General features: G+C 31.1%; 1 protein-coding gene across 1 annotated transcript; it reads right to left on the bottom strand.

The window, feature by feature from the left end:
* Positions 1-10,470: 10,470 nt before the first annotated feature.
* Positions 10,471-22,574, bottom strand: LOC116432884 (phospholipase A1 member A). The gene is made up of 7 exons (XM_031990349.1): positions 22,517-22,574; positions 18,324-18,435; positions 14,738-14,886; positions 13,911-14,165; positions 12,298-12,489; positions 11,161-11,329; positions 10,471-10,606 (listed from the first exon to the last, which is right to left on the bottom strand). The coding sequence occupies exons 1-7, from the start codon at positions 22,572-22,574 to the stop codon at positions 10,492-10,494; spliced, it is 1,050 nt and encodes a 349-aa protein (XP_031846209.1). The 3' UTR covers positions 10,471-10,491.
* Positions 22,575-23,139: the final 565 nt, after the last annotated feature.

Here is a 23,139-nt window from a genome sequence, read left to right as displayed (position 1 = left end):
CATTTCATATGGATTCTTCTTTCGTTAATTTCTTCGAATTTCATCATTGAACTAATTAATTGAGTATTTTGATAGAAAAATATCGTTGAAATAGTGAAACGGCCAGAAAAGAATTAATTCTACGTGAAAAATCCATTGAAAGTATAAAATAATGCTTTTCTTTTATTTGACTCTTTTAGTTTTTAAAATTATAGGGTCGAACGAAGCGAATCGAATCAGTTCAGATTTAATAAGGAAAAACTAATAGTTAGTACTTAGAATCAACATTTTTCTTCATAAATTTCTTATTAATAGACATTCAGTTTCAATTTTCTATAACGAGGTAACAAATATGGTTAATATTATTATTTCTGTCTAATTCGCTCCGCGATCCGATTCGCCACAGTTTGCTCTCTATCTATTTTGAATGTCCCTTAAACGCAAAAACTGTATTTTGTAGATTAGAATTGCATTTCATAGAAAATAAGCACCATTTCTAACAATTTTTAAAGTAATAAAAATTAATTATAAAATCAAATATATCGTTGTTGCATTCGAAGCCTAAATTTTGTAGTTTGATATTTAGCAAACGTGAACTTCTGTCACAGATGTTTAATAAGGTAACCCCAATTCAAACAGTATATTTTTACATGATGTATACAGTTAATGTTATTCCGATAGCCTAATAATTACATCAAGAAGCATACGAACAAATGATCACTTTCTTAATTTTGTATTACCAATTTGGGCCTCTAGGTTCTGCGTGCGATTTAAATTTAATTCGAGTCATTTGTTTCCTTTAAAACTTTAAAATTCATAGAAACTTTAAAATTTCGATGTGAGCGAACACTATTTTTCAACAGTTGTCTGAAAAATTACGATTGTAAGCATCAAAATGAACTCAAAGAATGTGATCTTTCACGTAGAATCAACTATTTACGTATCCCTAAATTGATGTACATTTTAAATCAGCAACATTTTCAGTTTGAAACAATTTTTCATGTTAAACGTTATATACCATTCGACATTTCTTTCTTTTCTTTACGATATCGTGTTATCAAATTCGTATTTTCCATGAAAATTGAGATCAAACAGGCCAAGAAATAAAACGTTTTTATGGCAAGAATTAACACTTCCAACATTCGTTGGATATCTTATTGAATTAAGATCGAAAAACTCTCAACACTGCTATAAATATTCGAATTGGCGTTGTTCAAACAAAATAATTTAAAAATGTCGATTATACAAAATTTTCATTGATTTCGATAAAAAATTTGATAACACGATCTCGTATAGTAAATGCATTTGAAAAATATGCTTTGAGCTTATGATACACCCAAATAATTTAATATCCCCTTATAATTTCGTAATTTAACAACTCATACGAATGTTGACAGTCAAACGTATCGCAAAATTGAATACTACAGGCCAACTCACAGCAATCATGCGTAACTCTTGCGGATGGCACAATCCGTGAGCATGGACACGCGAACGATAACAAGCTGACTGCAAATACGAACGGCGGAAGCGTGTACCATATAATTTTAAAATTATTATCGGCGCTACCTGTGCTCATGTAACGTCCGAATAGTGCCTTTCATTACTTTCGAAATGATTTCCCTGTGTAGCGCCACTGGTGTATAAAAATCGATCGATGTCGCCGTTCGCGATGTCACGTTTAAAGATGGCTAACGATTAATTATAGCTGACGATAGGAGAAAAATGGAGACGCAAGTCAAATCCAACGAACGAGCACTCATTGCAATGGTGGGCGCGTTTTAACTGAAACCCATGGTATTTCAAGTGATCGATCGTTGAAATTATTTAATCAAACGAAATCGGTATACGACAATTTTATTCGCGCAAACGTAACGCAAGTTTCTTGAAAAATGATATACGAAATGTTGTAATTCATATCAGTATTTGAAATAATATTTTTCAAAGGAGAATCAGACGCTCTTATGTAACGTAATATTTAAAGTGTTTCATCTTCCATTACTTAAATAAAGTTATCTTAAATTGATTCTTTAAGTAATAAAATGCCTTATGTATGATACATATGACAACGCAAATTGTTTGTTTCGTAACGTTTTACCGTGCTCTTTTGCTGTTTCCTGAAATGATTTGTTACTCTCAGTTTCGTAATTGTAATTTTTATTGATACAAATCTGCCAAATTTCTATACGTATATGCCAGGTTTTCGGAGACACGAACGGATATTAATAATTATCATTAATTATAGATTATTATCTAGTTGTTATGATATTCTAACGATTGATATAAATAAAAAATTATCTTACGGTGATTATGTTTTCTTAGTAATTAATCAAATATTATACTGTTATAAATATTCTTAAATACTTTATATTTATGAGTTGTCTAGTATTCAGTTTATTGAAAACATGCGATCTCATTTAAATTCATTGTTCTACCAATTGCGAAATGAATTCTTTGAAACTAGTTCATTGAAATTAGTTTTTTTAAAATGAATTCTTCGAAATGTACTCAAGTACGATTCTACTTCAGATACAGATAGATTATTATTTAATATTGATCATCGCAACTCATTTTTTTATTTTAAATAACACATTGCCCACCATTGACTTATTCATACACACACATTCATACATTAATAGATACAATTTGCGCCAAAACTATATCAATAAAAAAATGGTCGATCGATGCGACTATTGATCAATATGTCATTAATCATAACTGGTACGAGTACCAATTCGAATAAACGAATCATTGTGGGATAAGAATTCAATTTAACCATGATATAACCATTATCATAACACATAATAATAATTGCAGAAACAAAAGGAAAACACAACGTGTAGTACTTTAGTTAAGTAGATCACATACATACGTGACATTGTACGAAATACGACGGAAGGTATTCAACTCAATCGGATGTGGCAATCGATTCGAACAGGCTATTGAATGTGCACGTTGCCTGGTTGTATAAATATAAACAGTGTTGAAAATCATTGTCGCATATATTGAAAATCATTGTTATAGTATACTTTCGGCAACGAAAATTCAAAAACGTATTTCACTTCGCAAATAAAAAGCATCGATACGTTGATAAATAAAATAATTTGAAATTTAATGGTATAATTTGGTGACCACTATAGAAATATAGAGTGTTTACATTATTATTAACCAAAGTTTCTCTTATAAATGTTGAAAATAAAAAGAAATGAAAGAGAAAACAATTCGAATTATCGATTCGAATGAAAAGCTTCATTAAAAATTAGATATTTACTAGAGGGACATTAGTTAATAAAGACGTGAACATTTGATATACCTATACAGTGGAGCAATAATTTGAATCGTTTAGAATATTTCCGTTATTTTTGTGAATATAAAGAAACTTTATTTACGTAAGTTATTTAGCATCAAGGGAGCTACAACATCCCAATGAAAAATATTCGATGAGTGAAGAGTTTTCGTTCCCTTATGCACCGTGCAACTTGTGTAAAGACTGTTTTTTTATATTTCTAAAAGCAACAGAGACATTCCGGATGATAGAAGTTAAAGCTCCATCCTGTATGGGAAACTGAGAGCTTCATTTCCAAAACTACATAACAACATGAAAGAGCTTCAGCACTGTGTGTGGCAATCAGAGCACGCTCGAAAGTATTCGGCGAGGTTGGGTATGAATCTACGGTGAGATGTAAGCATACAATACGTGCCTAAGACCTCGATGCCTGTGATTTTCTACGAAATACATAATTGTTCTTAGCTGTCGTGAAACGGTGAAAACTTGAAATCGATGGTTCATTATTCTGCTAATTAATAGTTTCAATAGTTTTAATTCAATCGGTAGCAAATATATAATTTGCTTCTAGATGCATTGCTGTTAAGTAGATTGTTGGTTTTCATGCAAATACAAATTTTCACACAGTGATTTATAATAAATGAATTTATTGCTGTTTCATTAAATTCCAATGATTAAAATTTGTTATCTTATGTAATATTATATATTACACATAAATATTTACTTTTTCATTTTTGTAAAATTGTTTATCCAATTGAAGCTTATACATTTTCAAATACTACAAACGTTTAAAATTAATAGTCCAATTATAAATCATCGATTCGTGTTTCCCTTCTTAGATAGCTGCTTGGTCTTACCCAATAAGAATCATTTTTATTTTAGTAAGAATTTATAAATTATTATCGAACATCGGTAGCACTCGCAATTCATCGAAGTCAAGCGAGCCAAATCATTCATCTATTCCATCCATTTAGCAACGACTTCCATAAAAAGTAGATTGCGCCAGTCTTTCGAGCACGGTCGTTTCTGTTAGCAGTGGTCTGAGATCCATCAAGTTTCTTGAATTTGCCGCATCGCTGTGAAGAACTGACTTGAACAATAAACGTACCGATTGTCACGTTAATATTATCAATAGACTGCGTATCTTTATGCATTTATGGTTCTTAACGATCCACAAAAGGATGAAATAAAAATTCAAATAGAATTTCTTTCATTTTTACATTGTTTTTTATTCTATATTCTAGGTTTATTAGTAGATTGAAACTATTCACATACAAGCCAACTACCGGTTTACTTTGGATTCTATATAGCTGATTATAAACATGTGAATCCTGCATAAAAATTTGCAGTTTATGTATCAATGATTCTTTATGAGGTATATACATGTACGTTGGTCCAAATTGCACGTAGTAACGAAACACAGTGATGTAAATAAAACATAAAGAAGCAGAAGCACTATAAATTTTTGTTGTTCAACGAATAATATGAATTATAAGTTGTTCAACCTAATAATAAGACGAAGTTGAATCGTTTAATTTTTTGTTTCTTCGCGAGTAGAACGATGCGGCCACCAAATACGAATAATTACCGTTCAAAGCCAGCAAATCGTTAAGATTATAATTTTTTATTGAAAATAATTCGATTTTCCGTTGTCATTCTTTGTAATTCGATATTAAGAAAGCTTCTTTTGGTAGCCTTTCACTTATTCGAAACAATTTTTCAAAATATGATCAAGAATCATAAACCTGTTTCAATTGTTACAGTATTTTATGACTTTAGCGATACCACTGAACGTCAACGAACAATTATCATATTTTGACGAATAATTGAATTCGTATTATTATTACTGTTAAACTTACAATACTTCATATGAAAATATTGTACAAAGAACATCATTTGAAAAACAATTAAAAGAAATTAAAGTAGCAATTTATAAGACTAATGTAATTGTTTCTAAATTAGAAAACCTGTAATATAAAATCTTAGTAAAATCTTATTAAAATTTTAATTCCAAAGGAAATGATTAACTCGAAAAAAATAAAAAGCTGATACAAACATCTTACCCTGTTTAATCTTAATTCCAGGTTATACTATATTTGTCTGTTATTAATTATAATTTTATGTAATTAGTATAGTGAACATAGTGAGTTATTTGAAACTCATTCGTAACATTACGTTCGTTTTTAATATGAATTGTATTTATAATTCGTTTACAATATTTGTAACTATTTGTAATTTGCAACTAAATAAAACAGTATAATGATAATAATAACAAGACTGTGGATGTTGTACATTTATAGTATGTATAAACGTACAAAGTACAAAACAGTAAAAATAATATTAAAAAAAATACAGAAAATTAATCTATATAACAATACAACTTTTGCAAATTTCTTCATTAAAAATGTATATTTCCATTAAAATCTACTGTCGAATTTTAATTTTTAGATTTTTGAACGTTGTATTTAGATTGTAGGATTTTCGAAGTTTAGAAATATGAATACATAAAAACGGTATCTACCGAGAATTGCATATATATTACGATGTTATTATTATCATTACTGTAAAATAAATTTACATACTCATCATAATCAAGCAATTCAATTTTCAGAATTACTGTGTAGCTTCCACAGTATTCTTGCAAAATTTGTTTAAATAACTCAAGGAGATCCAATTTTCTTTCCTAACGTATAAATATTGCTCGTTGACGGTTTTCTTCGACATGGCTTCTGCTCTTTAATAATAATTAAACTGCTGAACTTCATGCATTTATAGAATATAAAATTCTTCATAAATTATATAGTTAAATACAAACATTAATTCTCTATGTCCTGAAAGTACTTTACAACATCATTTTCATGAAATATTGCTATAAACTGTAGACATTTAGATTTTTAAACGACACAACACTTGTGAAATATTTAAATCAAATGTCGAAGTGAAAAATAGGAATGGCATAATTTAGGACACAGAGCATTAATCAAATTTAATACTCTTTCACTTTGATTTCACTTATCGAATCTATTCAGAAAATAAAATAGATTTTGTTTAGTATTAGTTTTTTTAAAGTACTTTACGGTGAACAAAATATTTATATCCAGTTCTGCATTTGAATAATAACGAATTCTTCGTGAAAATATTGCCGTCGTGAAAAGGTCCAAACTAATACAAACTTAAGTGCTGTTCACTTGAATAGCCTCTGTCTTTTACATAAGTAGATATATTATAGGTAATGGAAAAAAAGTTTCTGACTTTATATTCATGAAGTACTTATTACACATAAAATTGAAAATTTCCGTATGTTCATTTTAGACGAGGTTATGGATAAAGACCAATAAAATCCATGTTGTATGTGTATTTAAGTAATGCGTATATTTATCATAAATATACATAAATAATCTTACTCTAAGAAATAATCACAAATATGTTTAAACATAAAACTTTCCATTGATTAATGTGTGATATGTTTCTTTCTAATTATTATAACATTGAAAATTCGATTGTTATTCGATGACATTAATAAAATCAGAATAACTTTTACATTATTTCTACGAAACGATCCACATACATTGTTTGTAATATTTAAAACTGAATTTTGGAACTTAAATAAATTTACAAAGAAATTCACATCACAAAATTGTCGTGTTTCACGCAAACATCCACGATAATATAAACTAATGCTATCCATTGGTCTATATATATTAAACGTATAACATAAAATATTAATATTGCATATATTTTACTTCTTCAATTTAACACTAGGTTTACAGATATATATTGTAAAGTTTATTCTATTATCTCTAGACACAACCGTGTTCGTTCATTTAGATTTTGGAAAATGGAGGTTTAAAGATACACTATTAGAATGCACATTTGCATCAGTTAAAATCGTCGTAAACGTTTACCAACTAATGCTTATAAAGTTCAGTCTGTGTTAAATAAACTGTATTAAATAAACCGTAAACCTAGTGTTAACATTTTGAAACTTACAAAAGTGAGGCTGTTCAAGTGAACAGATCACATCGAAACACTAATAAAATGTACCAGCATGGAACAACGATTGAAGAAAAATAATACGTTATAATAACATTAAAACTCAAAGAATCGAAAACCTCAAGCGCACACCACGTTTCAGCCGTTCAAGCATCGTTCTGGCTCTCAGAAGAAAGATTCACTGCTAGAAGATCGATTTAAGTTGTCGTTTCTCACTAAACAACAGAAACTGTCCATTTTTTATCGTAGACTCGACGTTATTCACTATAAGCCGTAGAGTATTTATCCCTATAATTCCATGACCGTATACTTAGTCAGCAACGAAAGTATTCGAACAGCATGATAAGAAATAAATTATCATTAAAAAGATTCTACACCGTATATTGCTATTTATTGTTAGAAGTTACATAATTGCCGAGAGGTTATGTATAATTTCTGGATTAATCAAATTTATATATATGTTACATAACATGTTATATAATGTAAATTCGATTAATCCAGAAATTATACACATATATATGAAATTTAGTACTATTGTTTCTAATGCTAATTAATTCTAATACTAAAAAATACCAACTTAGTATGATATATAATTATACATATGCAATGAAATTTAGAAAATATTTAGCAGTATACAAACAAAGTATGGAAGATTTATTGTGTCTAAACATACACAATGCTCGAATACATTTATTGCTGACTGTACGTATATTTATATATTACCTATACAGAAAATTGAAGACTTACGTTCTGGAATGATGCCCGATAAGAGTAAAACACGTCCATGCGGGATTCTTGTTCAGGCATGAAATTGTTATCGATTCTTCCCGATCGAACTGGAGTATCGTTCCCACAAAGTGACACGATGTGAACACACAGCAGACGTTCTCTGTAGTTTCCATTCGATCGAATTTAAAAACGAAGTCCTGAGCGCCTCTCCAGCTTGACACGTGGATGTCTTATCAACTTGTAATCATTCCATTGCATATTATACATAATTAAGGTTTAGTACTACAGTGTACTGTTAATCCATAGAAGTTATTATTATATTATAATTATTATGTAATAAATATTGTTGTTAACATAAAGCCTGTTTCGGATAAATTATCTTTTCTTTTTTTTTCATTTCTGAGCGTGTCGAAATAATAATACGTGTATCTAATTGTGATATAGATGTAATTTCTTATATACACTTGTCCTGAGTCGTCAGGATTTTTTTCACTTTTCCTTGAATTTTTAACACCTGAAATTATTATAGATCATTGTTGATAGGACGATAAATATGGCGTCAAATGAACAAAATTATATTCATGTATTTTATGTAAAAAGTTGAAAATTAGTTGCTTCAATTACTCGGTAGGTGTAGTAATGAAGTTTCACGGTTTCCGTGTTGTTTGAAAGAAATAAAAAGAATATTTTAAAACAAAAATTTTCCAAGCAGAAGAGTGCAATTGCAGTGCAAATGCAGAAAGAATACAATTTGCTCTATCAGAAAACCAATCTCCATGGGGTTGTCGATGCAATATTATTTATTATAGTAATACAATAAAAATATATTATTTAAAAAGCTTAATTATTTAAATCATTTATGATCAATAATTTCAAGCTTTCACCGAATTACATTTAAGATTGGTTCGAAGGAAAAGAATTCATTAACTGCATTTTTCGAATTTTTTAAATTATTTAAATGGGTTAAAGATTGAGATACAATTATGTAATTCATGAAATTGGATTTAAATACTATATAATATATTGATCTCAATGTTTAGAATTCATTACAACACTTTCGTTTTTACTCACTTTTCGAACTTCGAAGTGTTAAGAAAACCAGAGATTACAGTTGTATCATTTATCTATAGATACACTAGCTATAATTATAGGTAACGTACTTTCTTACAAATATATGATTAAACGTATAGCATACAAATGTCGTTGCACTACCAGAATAAATTATAAAAATAAAAGATAAAAGAGTCAGATTTATAGATCGAAATTAGTATTGTGTTATTAAGTATCTAGGGAAAAACAAGATAAATATTATATTTGAAATTATTATTTGGGTTAATTTTAATCATAATTTGTAATATTTACAGTTTTTATAATAAAATAAACATAAAAATCCAATAAACTAATGTTGTTTAGTTTGTGTAGATTTACTTCCCTTAAGAGAAGATTAATTATTCGATATGGATATCAACACAGGTAAGACAAGAATATTGTTTATTTATTGAAACAATCGTTAAACTTTACTTTTCATGTCGAAGTTGTTTTTAATATCTATCATATTTCCTTTAACAAATAATAATACAAATCAGGAGATTCATTCAATTCTCAAATACAATTACAATAATAAATAGTTTATTCATTTGACAAATTACATTTAACCAATTTGTCATTTGCCAAACTCAATTCTCTTTTGACAACTTATATAAATGTGTTCATACAGTTTGTACAGAAATAACATATTCTTATAATATCGACGTTAGTCTAATTAATACACGGTCTCTTTACAAAATATACAATAAATGTGAAAAATAATCACTTAGTAATTAATTCCAATAGAACGTCGAATAATTTCATTTATGAATAATTTAGAAAATAATAGAAAGTTTGAATCTATTACAAAAATACTAATAAATACTTTGGAACTGACGGAAATGTTGCATAATAAGAATACGCAACATTTATAGGTACAAAATAACATACAAAATAGGACAGGTTCTTTCATATTATAATGAAAAAATGGACATATAAAAAGAGAGCTGTGGAAATTGATTTGCTCTCCATCACGAAGAAACTAAACTTTGATACATTTTCAGATCAACATGGTTCGTTAAACTACGTTTCGTCAATTTAGCAAATGATATCTTACAACAATGAAGGATTTCTGATTGCTAGCAATTAATTCACCGCATCCGAGGATTAGATGAGCATTACATTGGATTATTTGTCAGGAATGGGCAAACCATTACACGAAATTGTTGCGATGAAAAAAGTGAAAGTTCTTAGATCACAGAAATACAAAGCAATATGCAATGTGCGCATTAATAGCTACCGATGTCATGATCAAATGGAATGCGAGGTTCACGGAAGGTTGCGTAGAAAAATAGTTTATTACGTAAGAACTAAATTAACAATGTACAAAGAAATAACAGACACAAACGTAACATACAATGTTTACAACTAATTAGAGATAGGCTACTCTATGATTATGTTGATTACTTGCTTCAGTAAGCTCAATACTGGCGGTAGGACGATCGCTTCCGATTTGTCGGACGTTGGCTTTTTCCGGGAAGACCGAGGGCGTATGGTTTGTGTGCGTTTGTTGACAGATAATAAATGCCTCGAGCTCTACAAATTTCAACAAAATTTCATGCTTGACATTTGAACTGTCGTTGCTGGTGTACATAAAAAGTTTACATAAATAGGTAAATTAATATGCGCCTTTAATTTCAAAATTTTCAACTTTTAATCGCTATAATTACTTATTAATTAAAAGTATGCTAACATATACCTCTCTGTTTAGAAACGGAATTTATTTTTTAAATAATTTTCATTAAATGAAAATATACCAATGCATTACAGTGATACGTATTAATATATTCATACATATGATACGTGTTGATATAATTTTAAATTGCATTATTTATATTAATCAAAATATACTATCTTCGTTCTAGGTATATTATAATTATAACTGATTTTTTTTTAAACAACATAAAATTAATCGTTTTCACATAAAATAATTTATGTTATTCTTGTTTTTTTACTGTTACCTGTATCCGAGATCTATTTATATTTACATTTAAACATGTGGAATTCATTTTCTATTGAGTTATTGAATGATATATTATTATATTATCATTGAAAGTATCTATATATAATCTCTAGAAGAAATTACGTACGTATGAGGCGCGTCTTCTCCCATCAGAATATATTCCTCCAGTTGGGGTTTGCACCATCCGATCAGGTAGGAAAAAAGGTTTCCGCATGGAGCCGCCCAGAATCCTACTTTTGTCGTAATCGATTCTATGTAATACGGCGTAACCTTTGTGTGATCGCACGACAACGTCTCTGCGGATAAACGTTCCATCAATTTTCTTTACAGTTAACCAATTTTTTCGTTTTCATATCACAAATGAACAAGTCCACATCTATTTCTGTCGTATATATTTTTATTTGTCTCCTCGTAAAATGGAGAAAATGTATTTCGTAAGTAAAATGGATAATGAAATGTTACAAAGATTTATACACACGATGAAGATTTCAAGTAGAATTTATCAAACATAAGTATTATTTCGTTATTTTCAATTCATATTAAATATTATTTTTCTGTTGTCAATTATTATACTTTAGAGTAAATAAGCAATTTATCCCTTAAGTATGAAAGTCTGAAAATTACCGATTACTGTTAAATTTCTCGTTTGTAGCAACCAATAAAAAGATTTATTGTATTCATTTGTTTTTACTTATTTAAATATCTTCATATAGCAATAGTATAAACTACACAACGTAAATTTCACTGGTTTAAAAATCAACGATATTTTGTATAGACCTCTGCGAGACCGCAGTTCCATACTTAAAAATTAACACATTGTGCGCCGGTTAAATATCAATCGATGAAAATCTGAATGCCGACTTCAGTTGTTTATCTCTAAGGAATGAGCAGTTAAAGAAAATATTAAAAACCTTATATATTATAGAAAAAAATACGTGCGTTTTGTTTCTTGAAGAAAGACAAATGTAGAAAGAAATAAACAATGGCAAGTACAGTTGAAAGATCGCTTGATGGCGAGGCTGAGGAACGTCGCTGATCGATTATCTTTTCATCTTTTCTCATTTTTTCTAATTTTCTGATGGTCTCACTTCCTAATTACTAATATTTCCGACCGCTAATTTACTATTCGTCAACATGGTTAAACGTAATCAACCGAAATTATAAAACTTTAAACTAGAAAGGCACCTTTTGCACCTGTGTCGTTCTGCTGAATATCAATTCATCTTCCAACTGTAAGAGTACGGATGCTGATGATTGTACTTACGGAGCAAAGAAGTAGTTGCGCAACCGGGCTGACTGGAACCACCGTTCACGTAGAAATCCGCGTGTCCAGTCGGCCCCCATTGACCCAAAATACCGGCACCTGTGTGAATCACGTCGACGAAATGCGCATCCGTTTCGTCCAAATCCATCGACCGATTTCCGTTCATGTAAAAAAATATAGTCGGATCGAGCCCTATCGAGAACAAACAAAATAATCGTTCGTTAAGTTAAATTACCATTTACAAATGATATTTATACAATATCGCGCTTGATTTTATCTCTTAACCCTTTCGTTACCAACGTCACATAGATTAATTCCGGAGGAGATAGTCATATTTTCTTTAAAACGCATTCAAATGAAAATTGAAAGAATTAGAACCGCAGTTTCGATTGTTAAATAAACTTTAATTATTTTCTCATGGAATAATCAAGAAAAATTAAAATCACAAATGAGAAAACATCAGTTGTAGTGGCGCCCAGATTTTCTTGTCTGAGCCTGACGTTACAGAGATACACTTTTTCTAAGTAACTGCGAATTTAGAAGAAATATGTCGTGAAGGTACGAGGATATGGAAAATTCATTGCTGTTGCCAATGCGAGAAAGGTGTAAACCAGGAGTGTCCAACCTTTTAGCTTCCCTGGGCTTCATTGTTAAATAACTTTCCCTTTCCTTCTGAAAACTTTAACGTTTAGCGTTTTCTTCCTTCTTCTACACGTACTCTTTAATTTGGTACGCTTTACGTTTTCTTTTCTTTTCCTTTTCCCCTGGATAACCCGCTTCATAGCGTGAGATCTTTACTCGCTAAAGCTCCAGAGATGTTCTATCCTCTGCTTTAACGGAGGGTGCCCCAATACCAAGCAAAGAAAAACTTCGTGCAGCACATAAATTAGTAGCATGTTTAACTTGTATTTGTAGTATTCACGGCATTCACGGCCGTTTTGAGCCGCATGCGGCCCTCGGCCCGCGGGTTGGACAAGCCTGGTGTAAACCATTTTTGTAAACAGTACCCTAATCATAATACTGCGGATTTGATGCATTTCTATCGTTCGCAACTATCTAAAATTCTCAAGTTTTGAATATATTAGATATGTTATATAACGTATAAGTAACGTAAAAATAACGAATAAATCCAATTCATTTAATATCTGTGACTGGCGAATACATTAATTATTATTCATTATTCGAAAATTCAAATCAGATTCAATTTATTCGTCATTCTTTATTCGTTATTCTGAATAACTTTCACCCAACGCTGGTTCGTAGTACAAATAAAATGTAAGATTACGGAGTTACATACACCTAGGAAAGATGAAAGTCAAATTATACTTGGGACTTTTGGAAAAAGCATATTAACATGTAAATACATGATACGCACATGAAAAGAAAAGTCATGGATGTACTTTCCTATCATATTTCCTAATATTTTTATTTTATATTGTATTATAACAAAATTTTACAGTTTATAATGACAAATGTGAAATGATTCTGTTGCGGAGCGTTCGAGTTTATTAAGAGTTAATTCACACAGACGCGTTGTTGAGAAATCAAATTTTTGGGCTTACCCAGGTGTATGTAAACATGTAACGATCAAACTATTAAATAGCACACATTACCTGTAATTCTTCCAAGTTTGTCATCGGGCAAATAATTCGCGATGAGGCCACCTATATGCGCACCGACGCTGTATCCAAGCACGTGTATATTCTCCACCCTCGTACCGCGAGGATGATCCCTCAAGTACCTTACCAATTGAGCAACACATCGAGCACAGAAATCCGGACCCCACTGTATCTGCGATAGACACGGCTCACGTACCAAGGTACCATAATCGACGATTATAATATTGTAATAGCCTCGCGTGAAATACGCTGAAATTGAAAGTTTCATACATCGAGGGATGAGCACGCCAGATTACCCTGGCAGGAAAGAAATGAATATTCATGCCTGCGACTACTGTGAAATCGCGATCAAAATATGCCAATTTGAACACTAAAAATTATAACCTTTCTAGCTGTAGTCATTTAGCTGTAGTCACAATCTTTCTCTTCGGATTCGATTCTTTGAGATTATCGGTGTGAAATGTTGAAAACGTTTTCCCCGATTTTATTATGTTAGTTGTATTATAATATTTTTCAGGAGACAGTTCCTTTAACTATCAATGAGATGCAAGTGTATTGACTTTCTCCATGCTTATTGGTTTCGTTATAAAATATACTTGTGTAAGATTTGACATTATCACAAGTGCATTTTTTTTTCAATTTTTATAATTATTGAATTACACAGGAGTATGAAAGTCCTTAAAAAGGAGTATGAAATAAAGAAGTTTATTTTCTCAGAATTCTAAGAAACTCTCGTGCCCCTCGTCCCCGATTGGTTAATTAGTTTCTAAATTAATACGATTTCCGCGAGCGAGTGTAAGGAATTGTTTGATAAAAATTACCTTTCCGAAGATCTGGACTAGGTATTAAGTTCCTCCCTCCGCCGAAACCATGAATAATAATTTTCGTGGGATGCGATCTGTTAAATCTGGAATAATGAAGGGATTCGAATCTTCGAACGTCTAAGCGAAAAGGTTTCTTTTGTGTGTCTCTGAAAAAAAGCGATTAAATACGAACATTACTGCCGATAGAAAGTTGCATTCTCCTCTCTGATTATCTCTTCAATGAAACAGCAAGTGTTCATACCACTGAATACGGTGCATGTTCATTGTCATTGTGTTCATTATATTCGTACAGTGAAGTCTTCAAAACGAAATTCGACGTCATCAGTGCATTTACCTTTTACACTGATACAAGCACGTTTGATTAATATGTAAAGAAGTTATTAAAAATTATCGTGTATCAATTAACACGTTCGCGACCAGCATTTGTTTCAGTAGTAGTCTTCACAGTTACAATATTTTATTGAATAGGGGAGAATGAGGTAATCTCGGTTAGCTGTCAACAATGGTCAGTATTATTATTAAAAAGTGATACATCTGAAATTTCTAATTTTTCATTAAATAAATGCCACATGTTCTTCCAATTTCGTAATATTTTTGAAGGATATGTATGCGAAAAGTGTTACGGTCCTCAGATTATCATTGGTTACAAAGTGACTGCTATTACCAGTAGATATGAGTAACGATGGTCAAGAACATTTTTTTTTTATTTTTACAAATGTTATTATTTAAATGAATGTAAAACTATTTTTTTGTATTGTACTAGTTGAGAAATAATTTAAGTTTATGAAACACTCGTTTAAATAAATATTTTACCCCATATTTGCATTTTATTGTAGTTGTTGCTTAAGTGATTGTAATTACCCCACTCTTGTACCATTACCCTACAACATATGGCTTTTATAAAATGCAAATAAAATACAAGAAAAAAATCGCGTCAACTGTTCGCACTTTTATATCATGCTTAACAAGTTTAGATACAAACATACGTGAAAGTAATTTTATTTATTTATGTAAAATACAAAATGTTGATTGTTACATATATGTGATGCTGATCGCGAAAGTACTAATTACATAACTTACATAACCTATTAAAATTATACAGCTTATTTAATAACTTCTTACATATCTTTACTTCAATATATAGAACAGTGTGCTGCAAATAACGTATAATAATTAATCGAATAGTGTTTCGTGAATGAAATATATCATCCGATCAACAATTTATATATTTCTGTACCTGTATTCAATGATTTAATATTTATTTGTTTAATATAATGTGTTCCTCTCCAAATTTATAAATATTATTTAATTATTCACAGATAATTTATTTACTGAAGAGTAATCAAATAAACTCTTTGAATAAAATTATATAGTACTATATCAAAAAATAATAATATTACTGTTATATTTTATGAAACATGGTATTACTCGACTGAGTATTAATTTATTAGTAACGATAAATAAAATTGTACTTGTTATTCTTATTTCTATCCCATATTTGAAAAAAATTTTGCCTAACACTGGTATCAGCTTTTATTGAAATCAAAAGAAATTATTTATTTGAAAGGAAATCCGAATTTCCGGAGACATTTAATTATTAGGATGAAGTGGTATTTGATGTAAGTTTAATTGTGCCATTTAGATTCGCAGCTTATCTATAATGAATATAATTACGGCGAAAGTAAAAGTAATTACGAACCTGAAACGAAGTTAACAGGAATGTATTTCACTCTGCGAGAGTCTTAGATGAAAACATGAACAGTTCAAAGATAATTTAAATCAACTAACAAATAACATTATTTTCTAAAAACTATAAATTGTAATACTTTTTAAACTTTATTTATTCCTCTTTTTTGTAATAATGATTACTACAAGAAACAATTCGTTGTTCCATAATGATATTGGCAGTAGTATAAAGTATTACATTTTTACTTTATACTCAGCTTATATATCACAATGTAATGTATAGAATTAAGTGCATGTTAATTTTATAAGTATATTAAACTAACAATAAATTAAGAAACATATTTTAAGTATATTAGATATGATAACTAGACTGCAGGTATATATATACCTACAAACATATATTATTATAAATTAACTTATAATAGTAAATATAAAATTAAATAGAGATTTCTATAATCTATTACGTTATGTGTAGAAATCATAGAATACCTTTCCATTTAATCAAGTGTAAATCTATTTGTGGATTTAATTAATTTCATTTAGAAAATGGAGTAAAATCATAAAAAATAATGGCGATCACTTCGAGGTTAAATTCACTTCGATGATACATTGAAAGGTATCACATTCATTTCTACTTTTAATAAACTCCGTCGAAAATAGATTAATATAAAAATCCCATTGAATTTGAATAATATTCATACTACAATCGATATTGATCAATTATACGCGCTGTAAATGCATTAAATCCGCAGTCTAACGACAACATTCGTACACCCTTACTTTTTCACTTTCCCATTTTCGATGATGGGTACCTATTTTCTTGGTAAAATATATGAAAAAGATAAATACTTACATTTCAGCTACCTTGGAAAAGTATATTTCCTGTTTAAGGTTAAAATAAATGGTATTATGTGTTCGATCATATTATCTATCCTCTGTACGTTCACTGTTTAAATATTTTGTTCAGTTGAGCAGTTTAATCGTTTAAAATATCGAATACATTAAAATGTGCATATTGTACTATCAATATGTTAGTTTTGCACACAAATGTATTAAGAAACGATTAAGTGTACAAATATTTCACCGGCCCACCGTATAGATTCACGTTCCAAAAATAGAGCTTCGGTAATACTTGATTTATTTGAAACGGTCACTTTCAATGGACTGCATTTCCAGGAGAAAGATGACCAGCCGAACGAAGAAAGGAAAGGTGAGCGAACAGACAGGTAAAAGTACCCAAGGCACGCCAAAGCGTCGGGACTATAGCTATCGGAGAAAGGTGAGCCTCGAAACGAGGCCGCTTTCAGTATAAGGTAAAATGATCATGATCTTGAAACCGAGAGTCTTACGTCGAGGTTCTTCCTAGCGGCGTTCTAGTTAGTCGTGAACCTTCTCGAACGACGAAGGAAAGTAAGGAACCGCGTCGGAATGACGCAAAATGGAAACCTCCGAAAGTTGAGGTGTCGAACGGGTTGCGTGTGGTACTTTTACGCGACACTATCTCGATGAAGTGATATATGGATTGTATCACACAGCGGTGCATGAGAATATTGGCATGTTAAGATACACAGTTTACAGCTATGCAACGAATTAAATATTAAAAGCACATTCTTTGATATTCCACTTTGAAATTTGGAAACATTATTTTGAAATCTTGAAGCGTATCTTTCGACGTTCTATTTTGACATTTGGAAGTACATTTTTTGACGCTTTATTTTAAAATTTGATGGCATATTTTTTACGTTTTATTTTGAAATTTGGAAACATACGTTTTGATATTTTACTTTAAAATTTGCTACCATATTCTTTAAAAATATTCTAGCATGTTACTACTATTTTACTTCACGTGTAATTTAAATGACGTTTAACCGAACACAGATATGAGTTCAGAACTTACCTTGTGTATAAATAAAATTCAATTTGTGGGTGTGGACACTCGAACGGCGGCTTTGCGCAGGACGTACTGTTGAAGAGATCCCTAAACGTTTTGGTCTCCGCACTTGCACCGTCTACGAAGAAACAGAATTCATTAAAAAACTGTAGCTTTTATGTACACTGTTGGTCAAAAATTCGGGACCAATAGATCGGTTAAAAGAAAAACTTCCATTTTTTGTAAATAACTTTTATTGGAGAATTTTTCTGTATGATAAAGGAACATGGACGTATGTGCGTTAGTCAAATATAAAGATATATAATTGTTGTTATTATTATTTCATATATTTATAAAATATATAATTTTTAATGTGTGACGTTAGATATCAAGTGGTTCCAAACTTTTGACCGACAGTGTATTTAGTGTAGGAACTAGGAATCTAGTAGGTAAAATAGAACACGGTTAGGTTAGGATGCAGTGTCGTCAGAGAGGGTCAACGCTTTGACCGCCACCGCCAAATTACTTGAAAATAATTACAAGGAGGAAACTGATATCCGATCTAAGTATTTAGTTACGAAGGTAACTTAAGATCTATGATACTAAATCATAGCTAATTAATCCTAATACTATTTGCGCTTGATAAGATGCGAGAAATAATGTAATACGAAACGCTCTAAATACTCGAGACGGTCAACGTGTTAATGTAATTCGGTATTAGAAAAAATGGTCGATCGGCGTTCTCGGCTAGTCTTGATAATTAGTTGCGTTTCACTGTAAATTAAAGCGAAAACCCCCGTGTAATATTAAATAAACAATTGTGCCTTACTGTTATCGGTTAGTGCGACATAGAAGTACGCTGTGTGGTGTTAACGTAGATACAGTAGACACAATTATCTAAAACTCACTATGATAAAAAATACAATACAATGTAATCGGACTTTTATTTTAAGGCTGAAAAGCCTTAACAACTTTTGAAGCACAATTTGATATTTAATATTTTATTAAAAATGTATGAAAAATGAACAAAATAAATAGTACTTCATTATAAATCCTCGAACCACGCGAAATATATCATTTCTAATGATGAAGCTTGTTTTTAAATTCTACTCGGTTCACAGAAATATTAGTAATCCACTAATTAACGTTATTCTGACACTTAGTTTCCTCTACAAACGATCATTCCTTTCTTATAAAATCGCTTTTACGTTCCGATTAACTGCAGACAATCGATGTTACGCCAGTTTCGCGCTAAAATCTACTCAACCGTTGTGAGAAACTAGGAAAATGGGTGAAGGTCGTCCATCACGCTGTCATTCAGGTCGCTGTTTTTTGTTTATTTTTTACACTGGCACTATAGGAATTATGCGAAGATAAGCGTCCTACTGCATCCTGAGAGGAAGGCAACAGTTTCTTTACGCTCTACGTTACGCAGTGTGCGTGTCAATAACTAATGAATGCAAATACACAGAAAGGTATTTGATCGTTTGTTCCATGACCAATGAACTTAACACTTTTAGTGAAACGTTATGCGACTGGATGCTTTAAATTTGTACGGTTACAGGTATATATTTAATACGTAATAATTTGTAATAATTTTAGTATTATACTGAACCTTGTATAGACGCCTATTTCATTGTTCTTCTTATATATGCTTACCTTCATAAGTACATTTCTTTTAAGCTATCAATAATTTTCATGATGTAATAGTGGCTTTTAAAAAAGTGGGCCATTTCTCTCTAATTTACCCTACTATGAAAAAAACAAGCATAGTAGTTTTTATTTTAATAAATATCTAACTTTAAAAGATGGCAATTATCATTGGTAGTAAAAGCAGTTGTCTGTCTGTGCATTCACACAAGAGATTATTTCACGTGGAAACATCAATTTTCAGGGAGGAATGAATTTCTTTTGTTCCATCTTCCTTTCGAGAAAGTTAGATTTGAACCATACAGTTTTTCAAGAAACCTAGTACATTCTTATTAAGGTTTCTTACAAGTCTGCAATGTCCGAACTAATTATAAATCCGAACTTTCAAAATATCGAAGTGTGTTTATTATGAGTAGGCTCTTGATCTTTGTGCAAACTAAAAGGTTCTTGGTGATTGGCGTTTATTTCAAGCAAACCGTTATTTTATGAGCAGTGTGCTCAGTTGCAATCACTATTGAAAACTTCTTTTTGTATCTGTGAGGAGAAAACTGATAAACTTTCATTGCGGTGCCAGTCATAAAGTTTTACGAAGAATTCAAAAAATTTGACAAGTTAACAAAACTACCATGTGTTTTGAATCAAATTTCGCACTTCAAATTATAGTTTCGTTAAAAACTAAATATCATCAGAATTGCAAATACTATAATTATTAATTCTTTCAAATACTTTTGTTTATTTTGTAATTTTCAACAAATAAGAACTAATATAAATTTACTTTATTAATTCAACATGATATTATTATAATTATTCCTTTGTTTCTTTATTTTTTTAACAGAAATGAGACTATGAATTCTGAGTTTTAAAATGTTCTGCTATAAGCTTATAAGTAAATAATCGTCATTTTAATTGTAGTTTTAACATCATCCGCATATGAACTTAACGTTGGAATTAGCAATTTATAGTTGTATATTATTCAAATTGTTCTGCGAAACTAAATATTTATAATGAATGATTTATATGATAAGAATTATTCAGCCATACAATTATATATTATACAAAGCAAACCGTTTTATCTACTTATCTTAGCAATTCTTATTCAAGTGCAAGTTCGAAGAAATAGCCACTGATTCGTTATATGTTTCTCTGATACATGTATCTAACGCCTTTCTCCGCGCACGTGGCAAGCTTATTTATTTCGTATCAATGGTCAATGTACTAAAGAGTAATATAGCTTTCAGAGAATGCAGAAAGAAAAGAAAGAGAATATTTAAAATATATTCTATATATAAAAGTATATATAGAAAGAAAGAAAGAAAAATTAGTTGGAAAACTACTATAAAACTAATTATACAATAATATGTACATAGACAATAACATTAATGTGACACTTCGTGAAACTAACGAAATATACACATAAGAGACACTACAAATAAGGCAAACCCACTTTTGATAATTTTATTATTCCGTTAAATGATAACTGTTTACCTGCGCAAAAAACGTTGGATATTTATGTGAACAATATAACAAGAGTTTATTATAAACTCTAGTTCATTTATTCATTTACTGTTTAGTTGGTAGCGTGTTTAGCACTTATGTATTTACTGCTTTAAGTTATTATTTTAAGTTTATTATTTAAGCACTATCAGAATCACTTGCGTATCCACTGCGCATAGAAATAAAACTATCTGTATTATTCTAACACGAGTCTGCACTATTCACATTGCTGCTACACCTTCACTGTAATTTTATCCACTAAGTCCACAAAACAAAGTTAAGTCTTATTTTCATTATTACTCACAGACGTTTTCAACGTTATATACAACTTCGGGACACGTATACTATATACATATAGACAATCAATCGTCTAAAATTAACACGAAAAATTACGCAAAAGTTGCTCCTCTTGAACAGATACACTCCCGCGAACCACCAAATAAATCCCAACTGATTGACTCCTTCATCATAACGTACACTAGTACATCGACACTACTTGATCCTTCTTTCATGTAAATTAGGTTTGGCAACTACGAGTTCTAGACGAATGAAGAAGTGTCGCAGTGCAACCAATATCACAGAGTATCCCAGCTTTTCTCGATTTTATTCGAATAAAACTGCATTCTCTATTCTTACTATATTTCCTAATAAAATTTGATTTCTCATTCTTACTCTGCTCTATAATAAAATCGAATTCTTCATTATTACTTTACTTTAGAATAAAATCTTTTTCTTGATTCAATTTAATAACAAAATTAAATGCTTCATTCTTACTTTACTAGATAATAAAATTTAACTGTTCTCTCTGTATTTTATAATAAAATTGAATTTTGCATTCTTCTTCTCTACAATCAAATTCAACTCTCTCTGCTCTACCCTGTTAACAAAACTGAATTTTTCTTTCTTCTCCCACTCTGTCTATTTCTCTATTTAGAAAATAATAAGATTTAACCGCTTATTTTCTCCGTACTTCACTTTCATCCACTCTACAATCAAATTCAGTTCTCACTAAGCTCTACTCTGTCATTCGAAGAAACTCTGATCGAACGCCGATCCACCGAGAAGAAATTACTTACGTTTCAAAAGTAGAGCCAGGAGGACGAAGAGTATGTATCTCACGACACTGACCGCCATCTCCCGCACTCCCGTGGTTTGTGATATAACATCCAGACACGCGGTGGTGAAAAATCGGTAAAACTGCTGTTCCCGCCGGCTCGGGTGGCCGATCGCGAGTCGCTAAGTCACCGGGGAGGATACACGGACGAGCACCGGGGGGACTTTAGAAAGTGAACGAGCCGCGGCGGGATTCCTCGTCTCGTCGAGTTTTACACGCTGCGTGCACGTGTATGCACCACGCCGTGCGTTCGCCAAATAAGTGGAATTATCGTGTACGTACGCGCACGGTGTGCAACGTGCAACGTGCGACGTGCAACCGCGCACCGCCATCGGTGCGGCGGGTTGCATCTTTTGCTCGGGTTTCGCGCGGTGTGTCCGTTTCCGGGAAAGTGTCGCGTGCGATTACGTTCCTCCGATCGTTAATTATCCATTGGCCGTCCCGCGCAGTGGGACGAGCAGAGAGGCCGCGGATCGAATGAAATCCACCAAACGAGAAAGTTCCCAGCGGCGTACAACGTCGGGCGGAACAGGATTCGAGAGTTTAATCGTAGCCTGTCGATAGGAAACGGTGACGAAACGAGAG

The sequence above is a fragment of the Nomia melanderi genome, chromosome 3, assembly GCF_051020985.1.
Source record: "Nomia melanderi isolate GNS246 chromosome 3, iyNomMela1, whole genome shotgun sequence".
NCBI lineage: Eukaryota > Metazoa > Arthropoda > Insecta > Hymenoptera > Halictidae > Nomia > Nomia melanderi.
The sequence above is the reverse complement of the archived record's forward strand: the minus strand, read 5'-3'. Positions and strand labels throughout refer to the sequence as shown.

Excerpts from the sequence above, each read along its gene's own strand:
- LOC116432884 (XM_031990349.1), bottom strand. The coding sequence starts at position 22,574 with ATGGCGGTCAGTGTCGTGAGATACATACTCTTCGTCCTCCTGGCTCTA. Across the intron at positions 18,436-22,516 it reads CCTGGCTCTACTTTTGAAAC|ACGGTGCAAGTGCGGAGACC; the intron begins GTAAGTAATTTC and ends GTTTCTTCGTAG. Across the intron at positions 14,166-14,737 it reads TAGTCCAGATCTTCGGAAAG|CGTATTTCACGCGAGGCTAT; the intron begins GTAATTTTTATC and ends TTTCAATTTCAG.